At 44.6% G+C, this 12,162-nt stretch overlaps 1 protein-coding gene across 1 annotated transcript in view; it reads left to right on the plus strand.

Moving 5' to 3' along the window:
- Positions 1 to 12,162, plus strand: part of adgrv1 (adhesion G protein-coupled receptor V1) — a 159,069-nt gene that overhangs the window by 6,629 nt on the left and 140,278 nt on the right. Inside the window, exon 2 of the mRNA XM_064296515.1 lies at positions 11,725 to 11,909. Within this exon, the coding sequence (XP_064152585.1) occupies positions 11,727 to 11,909 (183 nt within the window). The 5' untranslated portion in view covers positions 11,725 to 11,726. The remainder of the gene's footprint in view (positions 1 to 11,724; positions 11,910 to 12,162) is intronic.

The following is a 12,162-nucleotide window of genomic DNA, read 5'->3' on the forward strand; positions in this document are numbered from 1 at the left end:
CATGATATGAATATGAACACTCAACCTGAGCAATCACTGGTTTCATTTTCAGTTGAATTTCTTGCAGTCAAAAAAAAAAAAACCCAAGCTCTTTTTTACCAGTGTGACACTGAGTCCATAATCAATAATGGGATCTTAAGTGTTTTGTATGTGCAGTTGCTGTCCCATAGAAGTATGGAGTCAGTCGAGTAATCCCGGAGGTTTGCCTAGTTCAAATAATTTACATACCCGCTACTGACTGTAGCACATGGAATGCATGCAGTGCATTGCCCTGTTCTAGATGTGTTTATGTCGCTGCGCTGATTTTAATAAATCTACGTTGGTTCAAAGTAACACTTTCCTTGATAGGATTTATCAGGGAGGGAACTAGAAACCTTTGTTTGGGAAAAAGCCTCATTTCTCTTGATTAAACACATCAGCAAACATGCAGAATCGTGCCTGACAGCAGGGGAGCAGGGGACCCACAGGGCGATCCGGGGTTTTGCATGAAGAGGCAGCGCTGAAGAGGCAGAGGAATGAACTGGGCCTGAGTGAGCTTTCCCATGAGCGAGATCTACTTCATCTCCAGATAGTTACTGGAAAGGCCGCGTCCAGCTCTGCTGCCGAATCGCTGTGGCTGCACTTGATCGGGGATTTGCGCCGTCCTCAATCCTGCCATCTGTTCCCAGTCCGCCAAAGGCGGCCAATAGGAGAGGGTTTAGGGAGGAATTTCCCACATTGCTTTTCTTTTTTACGTTAAAGGGAGGAGGGAGGGGGACTATCTGTCTGAATGGGAGTTTGATTCGCTCGGGTAGGAGGGTAGAGTTCTGCATGAAAAAGGCCAGAGAAGGGAGGAAAAGAAAAGAGGGAAAAACAATGTTAAGAGAAAGAAAGAACAGAACAGAAGAACCCCCCCCCCCCACCAAAAAAAAGAAGAAAAAAAATTGTGTGTTGGTCTGCGAATCACAAAATCTCCCTTGTCCCTCATCCCCTTTCTTTTTTGAAAGCCAATTAGCATTTCAACCGGCCCCAAATTGGTTACATGCAATGAGGTAATAAGGTTTATAATTTGTTCCTGCCGACTTGGTGTTGTTGAGAGCCCGTCCTTGTATAATCCCCTGGAAGTGCATTTCTGACGGGCTCAGCCATTGTCACCGTACTGGCTAATCAGTCCAGAGAGAGTGCTGGCCTTGAGTGCATTCACCATCTGAAATTCAATGGAGCCGTCCTGTTTACTGCAGCCTTCTTTCTCTTTTTTTGGTAAGAGAAAGATCATTGTGTTTTTCATTGAAAGGATGTGAGATTCAGTTGGCACAACATGAAAACGGCAGACAACAGCCATTGGACAATAGCTCGATAAGGCATTTTTAAACATGTATTTCCATGGCAAATCTCCATTTGATTGGTGCCGTTCCACTTCCCAGGAGGGTAGCTGCTCGGTTGAAAGTGCCATCTGACAATATAATGCTTCGCTTACATCCTTGGCTTGGAGAGCTTTCTCTCAGCCTCTGTTTTAAAAAAAAATTGAAACTGAGTTTTCTGCCGACCCCAAGAACACAAGGTTCTTAATTTCCAAAAACACTCTTTTTATGTTGTACGCTACTGTGTAGTTTACTGTTTTCACTGCCCAAAATAAATAGAAATAGGTTTTTCAATTTACGTCTAGTCAGTGACAAGCTTCAGTTTTTAGAATTTTTTTCGTATTTAATGATGCACACTGTAACCATGCTTGCTTATTAAAGTCATTTAACTTTTGAGTGCTCAGCGTGTTTCTATAAACATCTTTTCAGGTCTAAAAATAGGGCAGGAGAAACTGCATGTGCATTGTAATTATGTGGTTTTGACCGTGCCATATTCGACATCTTCGGAAACCCCCACAACACTGTATGGGAAACATGTCTCTCCTCCCCTTATTTCAGGGCACTGTACTTGATGTAAAATCCTGTATCTTGGCTCCCAACACAAGCTGCATGTGTACTGCCCACTATGCAAGCCTATTGGGTAATACCATAGCACCCCTGTTTGCAATACACTTCACTACATGCAGCTGAGTCCACAAGGTGGGGAGCAGCTTCAGAGGTCTGTTTTCACACATAATGAAAAAAGTAAGAAAAATCAGGAGAAGATTTGGATGCGTACCTAATAAAAATTCTCGCGGCAGTTTCCAGAAAATCAAGCATAGGCGTCTTCTGCGTAGGCAGCCCAGCGACGGTGCTATTAGTGGTTCCTCTCTATACTGAAATGGCAGGGTTATGCTCAATTCCGTCGTCCTGGGACCCGGAGCAGATGATTGGTCTTGCGGTGTGCGTTTCTGATGTGTGCCATTTGTAATAAGTGCAGGCTATTGTACGGCATGTTACAAAAAGCACGGTGTGATGGGGTAGTCAACTGAGAGCTTAATGACCACTATGCAGTAATACATTAGTGAGCACAGATGCATGTTCTTCAAGGACACAGTTGGATGGGAAAGGGGTGTGTCCAGATCCTCATTAATATTGTATGTTCAGCCCTGTGGATTGCGGGTAAATGCAGCTGCCTGTTTTATCTAATGAACTCTGGAAGCTATGAGCTTTTGGGTGGCTCATAGAATGGAATCGTTTCTGCTTTAGATACACTGTTGTCAGGACATTTCGAAGATGAGAAGCCATTGGGATGGCAGGTATGCCGTCTGCCAAGTTACGGCTCAGTGGGACATGCCCCATGTCTATACAGCACCAAGAGTTTGGCACTTATCAGGGTTTCATACAGAAATAACCTCAATGACCACAGACACTCAGCCCTTAAGAACATTCATTTCTGTACCTTCTGACCTCATGTAAACAGAGAGAATTCGCAGACAGCTTCACTCATCCACACAAACTTCTATTGTTTTGTGTTTCTCCTTCTTTTTCCAAATACATCATCACAAATGCTCCAGTAGCACAATCAATAATTCTCCCCATTGGATGTTTCGCATCATTCGCCAATAACAACATCGGATCTTGAAAGTAGCCAAGTGCAGGATAGTTGGAATCACAGGCAAATGGACCTATAAGAATGGTCGCCATCTTTGTTTTGTATGGAAGCTAGCTTGTTTGCTAACTAAAAATTGCCAAAAATATAAAAAAACAATTGCCTTTACAGTTGTATAATCTTTGCGGGAAACGTATGTATATTTCTGAAAATATATTCCTGGATTCTCTATCATTTCACATGCAAACCCCATATAATATTGTTTCATGACTAGGGATGGGTATCATTTAGATTTTGATGATACCCATGCTGCAATAATGTTGAGACCTGAACCAGTAGTCTACCTTCTTCAAAATAATGAGTAAACAACAACAATAAAGAACATATTTTTATTGCAAAGGCACATCCTGTTGTTTGAATCCTTTTGGTCAAAATAGAGCCACACTTTAGACAGTTTCGTTTTTGGCATTTGTTCAAAGTTTAACGTTAGCTAGCTTGCTAAGGAGTTGACAGAGCGAGTGTAACTTTAGTAAAGACTGCACCAAAATTATGCATCGAAATCTGTATTGCAATTCGCTCCTGTAGGTACTGCTCGTATGGGAACCGGTGCCATAGTGCTATCAGGTACCCAATCCTATTCATGATGCTAAAATCTCGTACTGCTTTTGCAGGCTTCGCTCAACCAGGGGCTTATTCTCCTGGGCTGCAGCAATAACGTTTCATGCAGCAATCAAAATGATCAAAAGAAAGCATACACTCAAGATAAATGATGGTCAGTTTGACCGTTCATGGCCATTTAAGTCAGTGTTTATAACTTTATTCAATGTCGTTATGCAATGTTGATATTGAAAATATCCCAGAATTTTCCATTCATATGTTTAGGAAAAGTCACATGGGGGGAGCCATTTGTTTTTCATGACTGTTTATTAAAGTAGCAATGGTAAAATTGACCACTGTGTCATTTCTAGTTTTTTTCACTGTACATTTTGATGGCTGGACAACCTGTACATTGTACTGTTCATTTGGAGGGGAGATATCTGCAGGATATTATAATAGTTTCCCTTGCATTCCGTTTCATAGTTTTGTTCCAGGCAAGTGAGTTATTTTTGAGTTGAAACAGCTAAAACACATTTGAATTCAAATTCCGAATTATATAGGACAATTCCAAATCAAAATATATTGTAGAACACAGTAAGAACATGGCTATGACATGCATGGGGAAACAGAGCACATTTCAAATATAGCTTTTACAGTAGAGCTTCCCGGTCAATGCACTGCTTAAAGTATTTTCCAGTGTTTGCTATCTTTTTGCGGTCTGCAAATATGGACCACGGTGCCCACATAATCATACATTTCCCACGGATAAACACATACACTCGGAAGATTCAATCCTCGAACGTCTTGTGATGTGCGCAGTGCAATGACTCCACATCGCTCCGCATCTGTCTGACTCCAGCTCGCCCTATCTGATGATCGCGACGAAAGGAACGAAACCGCCCCTCGACCACGCGGGGTTTGCACTGAGCCGGGAGGTCCATGTGAACGCTGGCTGCCTGAGACGACCTCAGGTTCATCGCTCGGGCTGGCTGGAGCTAACCGGGTTACGATATAACCAAAAGAACTGGCTAACGTATTGTGACCAGTGAAGCAGTGAAGCATTTCATCAAAATAGAATCCCCTCGTCTCCATTGGTTATGTAAGCTGTGTTGTTGCATTGGGTGCCTTCAGGTTGTTAGTCTATAGTCTTTACATCTTTACAGGAAGATCTTGCAGTGCCTTCTGTAGGCATTGAATTCAATTGCTCTTAAATCCAGAAACGTCTCTCTGCATCCCCCAACCCCTTTGTTTAATGAAAAAAATAAAAAAATGTAATACAAAATATCTTAACAAATCTACACTACAACACCCAGATCCATGGTTGCCCATAGCTACGGACATGTTTATATTTGACTCTTGGCTCGCGGTTTCTCACGGACTGACCTGTCGATGATGCTGTTGTGTCGGATGGCTGACCGTTTTCACCCGCGACCCCTTTGAGAACCGAGCGGCCTGGTGCGGGCCTTCCCCGGCCTCTCCGGCCGCCAACTCTCGCGCCCTGAATAATTGATGCCAAGATTATGAGGCTGCTCCTTTCGTAGCAGGAGTAACTCTAGAGGCGGGCGCTGACCCGCGGTTCAGACAGGTAACCGTACCCCTCCGCCTCGTTGCCGGGGGAAGGATCGGATGTAATTGGCTGAGTCTCGGTTACGTGGGGCAACGCTGTCGTGTGACACCTCGTGCTAAGTCATGCCTGGGGTGACAGGGTCAACACAGCACTGGATTGACCATCTTCCTTAATGCATTGACCTTGTGAAGCACGAGAATAGAAATGGTTTTGATGTTTCTGCATTGATGAAATCCCCCATAAAAATATGAAGAACTTCCATTTTCATTCTAGTGACTCTCAACTGTTCAGCTCCTGTAGTCAGGAGCTCAAATGCCCTTACAGTAAAGTACAATGGCCAGCCCTGAGGAACTTTCCTGGCAGGAACCTTGAGGCTCTTCTTGCAGGGGACAATCATTTGCAATACTCTTGAATAAAACGAAAATGGAAAAGACTCCTTGTGTTGCTTGGCTTGCCAGTTTTGGAGTGGGTGGGGGGCACTTGGTCCCCAGATTTGGGGTTTAGCTGAGCACAGGGGGTCATAAACGCCAGCCACAGAGCAGACAGCCACGCCCTTTGCTCGTTCTTGCGTGATGAGACAGGGCAAGGGGGCTAGGGTTGGGGGTTGCTATCATCTCTAAGTTAATGAAAGAAATGAGGGGTTCTTTCACACTTACAGTGCATTTCACACGACAAGATCAATGCCACTCAACCTGCTACATCGAGACAAATTAATGTTGCATTTGAAGGGGCAAGATTTTAACTCATGCAGCCATTTTCTATTGCCAAACATTTCTTTTACTACATTTCTTTTTGTCCTGTTTTCCGTGGATTAACTGTGTTATATGTTCACTCAAAGAAGCAGCAGCATTGAAGAAACCCATTGGTTCAAGTGCATTTTCATTCTCTCATGCACCTGTTGCGATTGGGCAGGGTGTTTCTGATTGGCAGGCTAACAAGTTGGCTCCCACTAATTGGCAGTCCTTTAAAGCCGCTCTTTCTACAGTGTGCAGCGTGTACGGAGTCAATCATCTTCATACAGTCTGTCCTGTCCACTTTCAAAACCGTGGGCCCTCTTGAGACTTGGCCGGTCGCTAAGTGTCAGTCTGAGAAGAACGGAACACGGTGATGGTGTGTGAGCTTCCTGCGGGGGATCGACGGGGAGGGTCGAGGGTTCTCACCCTTTTTTTGGGCCCTTATCAAAGTTGAGGCAGCGTGGGCCAAAAGCCTTAGCCCTGGCCCAGCTCTCCGACAGCTAGCTGGTGCCACTGCAGGCTCCTGATCTGAAATTTGGCAGCGGATGATCCCTCAGGACAAAGGGCGGCGCATTGCTAGGCTGATGCAACGTCCAAATCCTCTTAATATCAGCCCTCTGAAGCCAATAGCAAGGTTCTGGGTTGGACAAGTGTTTTTTTCCCCTCCTTCCTTTTTTCAGGGTTTTTATGGACCGACGATTTTTACAAGTCGAGTCTTTCATTTAACGGGAAATGTTTTTTGCATCTTTCTGCCCAGCGGTAGAGTGGGAAAGAGAGTTAAATGGATTAAAACATGTTCAGTGGGCGGATTTGTTGCTCACGTCTTTTTCAATTTGTTTTTCCATGATAGGAATTAGCACTCCTACGTGAAGCTGTTTTATAACAAAAGCATGACCGCAGTAAAAAGCGAGTAATAGGCTGGCGACGGCTTATTCATCATGTAACGTCCCTGTATGGTCGGACAGTGTAAAACATCCAAAATACAGAAGACCAGGTTTTTTCTGAGTGGCTGTAATAAAGTTCTAATAGTGAGAAAGTTGATAGAGCCTTTGCATTAATACCACTGTGAATAGCTGTACGCTAGGTATGTGTGAACACATTGGTAGTCCGTGAATTGGCTTTCCTTGTGCCTCTGTTTTGCAGACTGTAGGTTTGAATGGACGTCCTTTGAACAAGAGGAGCTGTGGAGCGGATTTCTCTCTCCAGTTTGCCTTCACTGTCTGTTTGGAAGCAAACTCTCATAAAGAACAATGTTAGGTGCATGGGAGAAAGTGTATATGCGTGTATGTGTCGGTGCTCTGTTTGAACATGGTGATCTACATAAGTTTAGATGTATAGACTGTTCCTGTCATTTACCGTCTTCTCATTCAAGATGTTTTTAGGGAAAAAATGCTTGGCTTACAGTAATTGGCGCTCGCTTTGTTGGCCCTCTCTCTTGTGGCCAATGTCATATTCTTGTTGTTTTTTTCCATTATTTGTACAATGTAAGGCTGGATTTGATTTAATTTTACTCCTTTGCAGTTACTTATAAATTGCTAACTAACATATGTGTGGTGTGTAATCCCTTTGAAGCTTTCTTGATGGCATTAATTAAGGAACAAATCGGAAAGAAACACAGAAGTTAATGAAAGAGAACACAGGACTTAATCCATCATGAGCAAGAGGGCTTTTTTTTAAATGAAACACAATCCTCGTTATAGTCCCAGTGCTGTAAAATCAGGCGACTAGCAATAATGAATTCAAACCTCATAACACAATTTTCAGTATATGGTCTTTATCCTTGAGGTGTAGCGGTTGGCATAATGTTATCCAGGAAATGTGATTTAATATGTATTTATAATGTGCTAATTAAGTACAATTATAAGGAGTTAATTAACAATGTTTATGCAGCTGTGGTAGAATTTCTGGAAACTATGGCAGATGCTTTGCTTTATAAGAAAAAAAAAATAATAATATATATATATATATATATATATATATAGGGGGAAAAGTTCCATTCACCTCCTTCTTGACCAAACTTTTCTGTATATTCAGAAGTATAGCTACAGTCAGATAGATAAAGATTGGTTCTCTTATAATTCTTACTGATTTGCACTCCCATCATTTTGGAAAGCAGAAGTGGCCGAAAGACTTTGATTACCATTGGTTTATTGGTAATCCAAGGTAGCAGATTGACTGTACATATCCATTTGTGTTTCTGGATTGGAGATCAGTAAGTCCCCGAGTTAACTTTCAACATTCTGAAAGGAAAGTGCGAAATGAGCTTTTGCACTTGTCAGACCTCTTTTTCATACAGAGCAGGGACCATATTTTCAGAATTTCTCACGTATAGCCAAGTGTGATTTTCCCAAGGACTTTCCTTTTACTGTCTGTCACAGCCCTGGAGGATGATGACAAGGGCGCTGGAGCTTCTGAATGTGTCTTATTATCCTGCTCAGGGTAGCAATTACACTGAGCGGTTGAGAGGTGGCCAGAGCACAGAGCGCAGGGCGGACGGAGGATTACAGAGCTGCTGGAGAGACCAGCGTAGGGACTCCCCCGCCCCCGTGACACCGCATGTTCCATGCGCAGGGCGTGCTCGCACCCACGCTTGTCCGTGACCCGGGATTGCGTACCTCTGTGTTCTGTAATGAGAGTACTGGGTCCCTTGTTTCTGTACACTCCCTGCAGTTCCCCTGTACTCTACTACCCCTGTTCATCCCTCCCATTCTCCTGCAGTTACACCCTCTACTCCCACATTAGTCTTCATCTACTTATACTCTACTCTTCTGTAGCCCCTACTGTCATTGCTGTGTTCCCATGCAGTCCTGTACTGTACCCCTCTGCTCCTCCGCTCCCCCCCACCCACCCACTGTGCGAGAGACCAGCCCCTCTCTGCCAGCAAGGGCCGGTGGGCGGAGGGTGGTGGTGGGGTGGGCAGCGAGCTTTATCCCTGCCGTGTGATCGCTGGGGCGTGAACAGACAGCCATCGGGACTCCTGACCGGGCGTGGCTGTCACTTCGCAGAGCGGGAGCCCCCTGCGGCTTCCGCACTGGAAAGCAGCAACGGGGCGGGGGTGTGGGGGGGAACCCGCTAGGTCAGATAAGAGGTAAAAGTCTGGGCACGGTCACCATTTCAGTTTTTAGAGCGGGCCTCAAGCCAGGGTTCGGCGATAAGGTGATATCGCTATCGGAGTTCTCATAGCCTCAGTGCCAGAGGTTCAGGCCGCGGCTATCAGTTAATACGGTACGTGGCTAAATCTGCTAAATCAAATCCTGCAGCGTCAAAAGAAATGTTAGCGAGTCGCCTGGGAACACGATACGGCCGCTTCGGGTTTTGAACAGGGAGATTACGGCCTTGTTAAAGCAGCAGTGCGCAGCGCTGGGCCCGGGAGGGCTTTTGGGGGGTGTTTGGGGGGTGGGGGGTGGGGGGGCAACACAAAAGGCCGCTTTCAGCCCCAGCGTCCTGCGGCTCGTAGGATCTACGATCTGCATCAGGGACGCAGGAAGTTCCCATCGGTGGAGGTGCGGGGCCGCGGAAATAACAGGCTTCGCTCCGCTCTGCCGTCCGGCTCTTTCTCCCTCAGCAGCTCCTAATCCGATTTTCGGAGCCCACACCCCGCCCTCCTCACGGGCCCCAGCCGGGGCCCACTCTCCCAAAAGACCATCCCCACCAACATTGACCAAGAGGCAACCTCACTCACGTCTCTTGCCCGTTTCCTGAACCAGTCCCTATGCGAAAAAATCAACTCCATCTATAGTGAAGATATGCGTGAGAATATGTATCCATTTAGAATTATGTCATCGGCAGAAATTCTGAAAAAAGGAAATATTAAGTAGTGGAATGGAACATGTGAAAGTTGTATCCCATTAATTTCCAAGTTTCTGGCGGTTTACTTTTTGAAAAATTGCATCAGCTCCAGCTTGCTTGTAAATGTTTCTAGAAATGTGTAATTTAGAACAAATATAGCGTTTTTTAAAGATGCATGTAGTCACAGGCAGCGAAACAAGATGCACACAAGATGTTTTTGGTGCAACCATCTGCTTCTCGGCTGGTTGTTTATTTGTTTTGCTAACCATGACAACTCTTGAGTCTTCGGTTAACGGCTGCAGTGCGGCTGATGGAAAGCCGCTCTGAAAATCTCTGTCAGATGACATAGACGAGCACAGATGACATAGATCAGTGGTGTCAAACTCGTGCCATGGAGGGCCGTGTGTATGCAGGTTTTCATTCCAGCCTCAGATCTTGATTATATAATTAGTTAAATTATTTGCTGAATTAGGGATGCAGGTTTGTGCACAATGGTGACCCGACGTCTATGGTGACCCGCATTGTCTAAATAAAAATTTTCTTATATTCTGTGCTTCAATGCAGTTAAACGCATATGGCTGAATGAGTAATTGGACTCAATTGAGGCAGCATTAATTGGTTAGAATGAAAACCTGCATACACACGGCCCTCCATGGCACGAGTTTGACACCACTGACATAGATGAACGCTTCAGCAGGGAGAAACATTGCTGCTCTCCCATCGCCGAAATGTCACGGTTGTGCCTCCTCGGGTTCCCGCCTCCCCGTCCTTTTTGTCCTGTCTCGCGTCCCTTAGTTTTGGTCTGCCTGCGTTTCTTGTCTGGTCAGTGTTGATTGGTCGGTAATGGGTTATTGTGTGTTCACATTCCACGCATGTCTGTCTCGTTATTCTATTATTGTAGTCTCGTTATTCAATCGTTGTACTCACCTGTGTCTCGTTATCCCTCTCTGGGTTAATTCTGCATTGTGTTCTCCTGTGTCTTGTTAGCCCTCTTGTGTATATAAGTTCTTTGCCTTAGTCTGTATGGGTTCCTACTGTTGCATTCCCTGTTCCCTGGATTTCGAGTATCTCAAGTTCCCTGCTCTTTGAGTTTTTTGAGCCCTCTGCGTGGTCTTTTATTTCTAGTGTTTTTGGGATTCCTTGGTGTATTATCTGTTGCCAGGATTTTTGAATTTGTGGTTTTGCCCATCGTGACCTTTTTTGTTCCCTGTTTGTGTTTGCCTTTTTTGAAAGTAAAGTCTTTATTTAATACTTACCTTTTGAGCCTCCAGTGTTTTTTCTTGCTCTGCACTTGGGTCCTTACCCACTAACCCTGACACGGAAAGCAACGAGAACCATGAGTTCATTAAAGCTAAAGGAAAGCCGTCATTGTTATTTCCTTGAAAAGGAAAACTATTCCTCACACTGCTTCATTTTCCTTCAGTGAATCTTTTAGCTGCAAAGATAACTTTGGGTGGGTCTTTGTTGAAAAAGGTGGTTGAATCAAATTGATAGAGATCTGCAATAATAATAAATTTAATTTTGGTGAGCCTGTAAACTTGTGTGTGGGATATTTTTCCTTTGTATGAATTGCTTTTTGATATGATTATTTCTCTTGTTGACTTCTGGATGCCTTATACTGTATTATTACCCTGACACTGATTGTGTCTTTGGATCCTCTCTTAACTCTTTGTAGAGCAGTTTTTTGTGTTTTGTTTTTTTTCAAAGTTCTTAGTCAGTGTTCTAGAACTGCATTGCTTTCAGTGACCAGTAGTGATCAGTTAAGAACATTATAATCACATATGTGGCATTACACCTTAAAGGTTTAACTGATAGTCCTCCATTTTATTTTGCATCTTGACAACGCAGAAGGATACGGTTCCCACTCTGAAACCAGTCATATCAAAAGGGAATGTTGTTATGTGTTTTACTCGTGTTATCATCACAGACCTATCCGAGAAAAGTGGTAGGTTTTGATGAAGCTTAAATAAAATGGCTGACAAATGAAAAACAGTTCCTCTGGTGCTGTGTCACAACCACTCTGCGCTGTCTTTCTTTCTTCCTAGTGCTCTCTCCCTCCATCCTGAAATTGACTCTTCCCCCCTCTGCCCCCTGTGTCCTCTCCAGGAATGCCAGCTGTCCTCACCCTAGCTGGGCTGTTCCTGGTCGTATCTGTCCCGAGTGCCCGGGGCGACGCCGAGCTGAGGTTCCTGGGAGAGACCCACTTCGTGGTGGACGAGAGCAGCCGCACGGTGGTCCGGCTGCTGGTGGAGAGGACGGGAGACCCGGTCAACGTGACCGCGCTGGTCCTGGTGGGTTTCCGGGCCAAAGAGCACCAGGCGGTGGTCACTTTGGGGCAGCTGATTTCTAAGAGAGTTTCCTGAATTCAGCCGACATTTGTGCTTAACTTTATGTCCTGATTAATAGCAGTGTTATGTTGTCTAAACACACTGCTTGGCGAATTCCACATTTACCGAAATAATCTCACAAATCTTTTTGGAAAGAAAAAGACATTTCATTTGATTGTAAATCAAAGTGAATGACAGATATTGCTTTTCTGCCCGT

Source organism: Anguilla rostrata, chromosome 10 (genome assembly GCF_018555375.3).
Source record: "Anguilla rostrata isolate EN2019 chromosome 10, ASM1855537v3, whole genome shotgun sequence".
Lineage (NCBI taxonomy): Eukaryota > Metazoa > Chordata > Actinopteri > Anguilliformes > Anguillidae > Anguilla > Anguilla rostrata.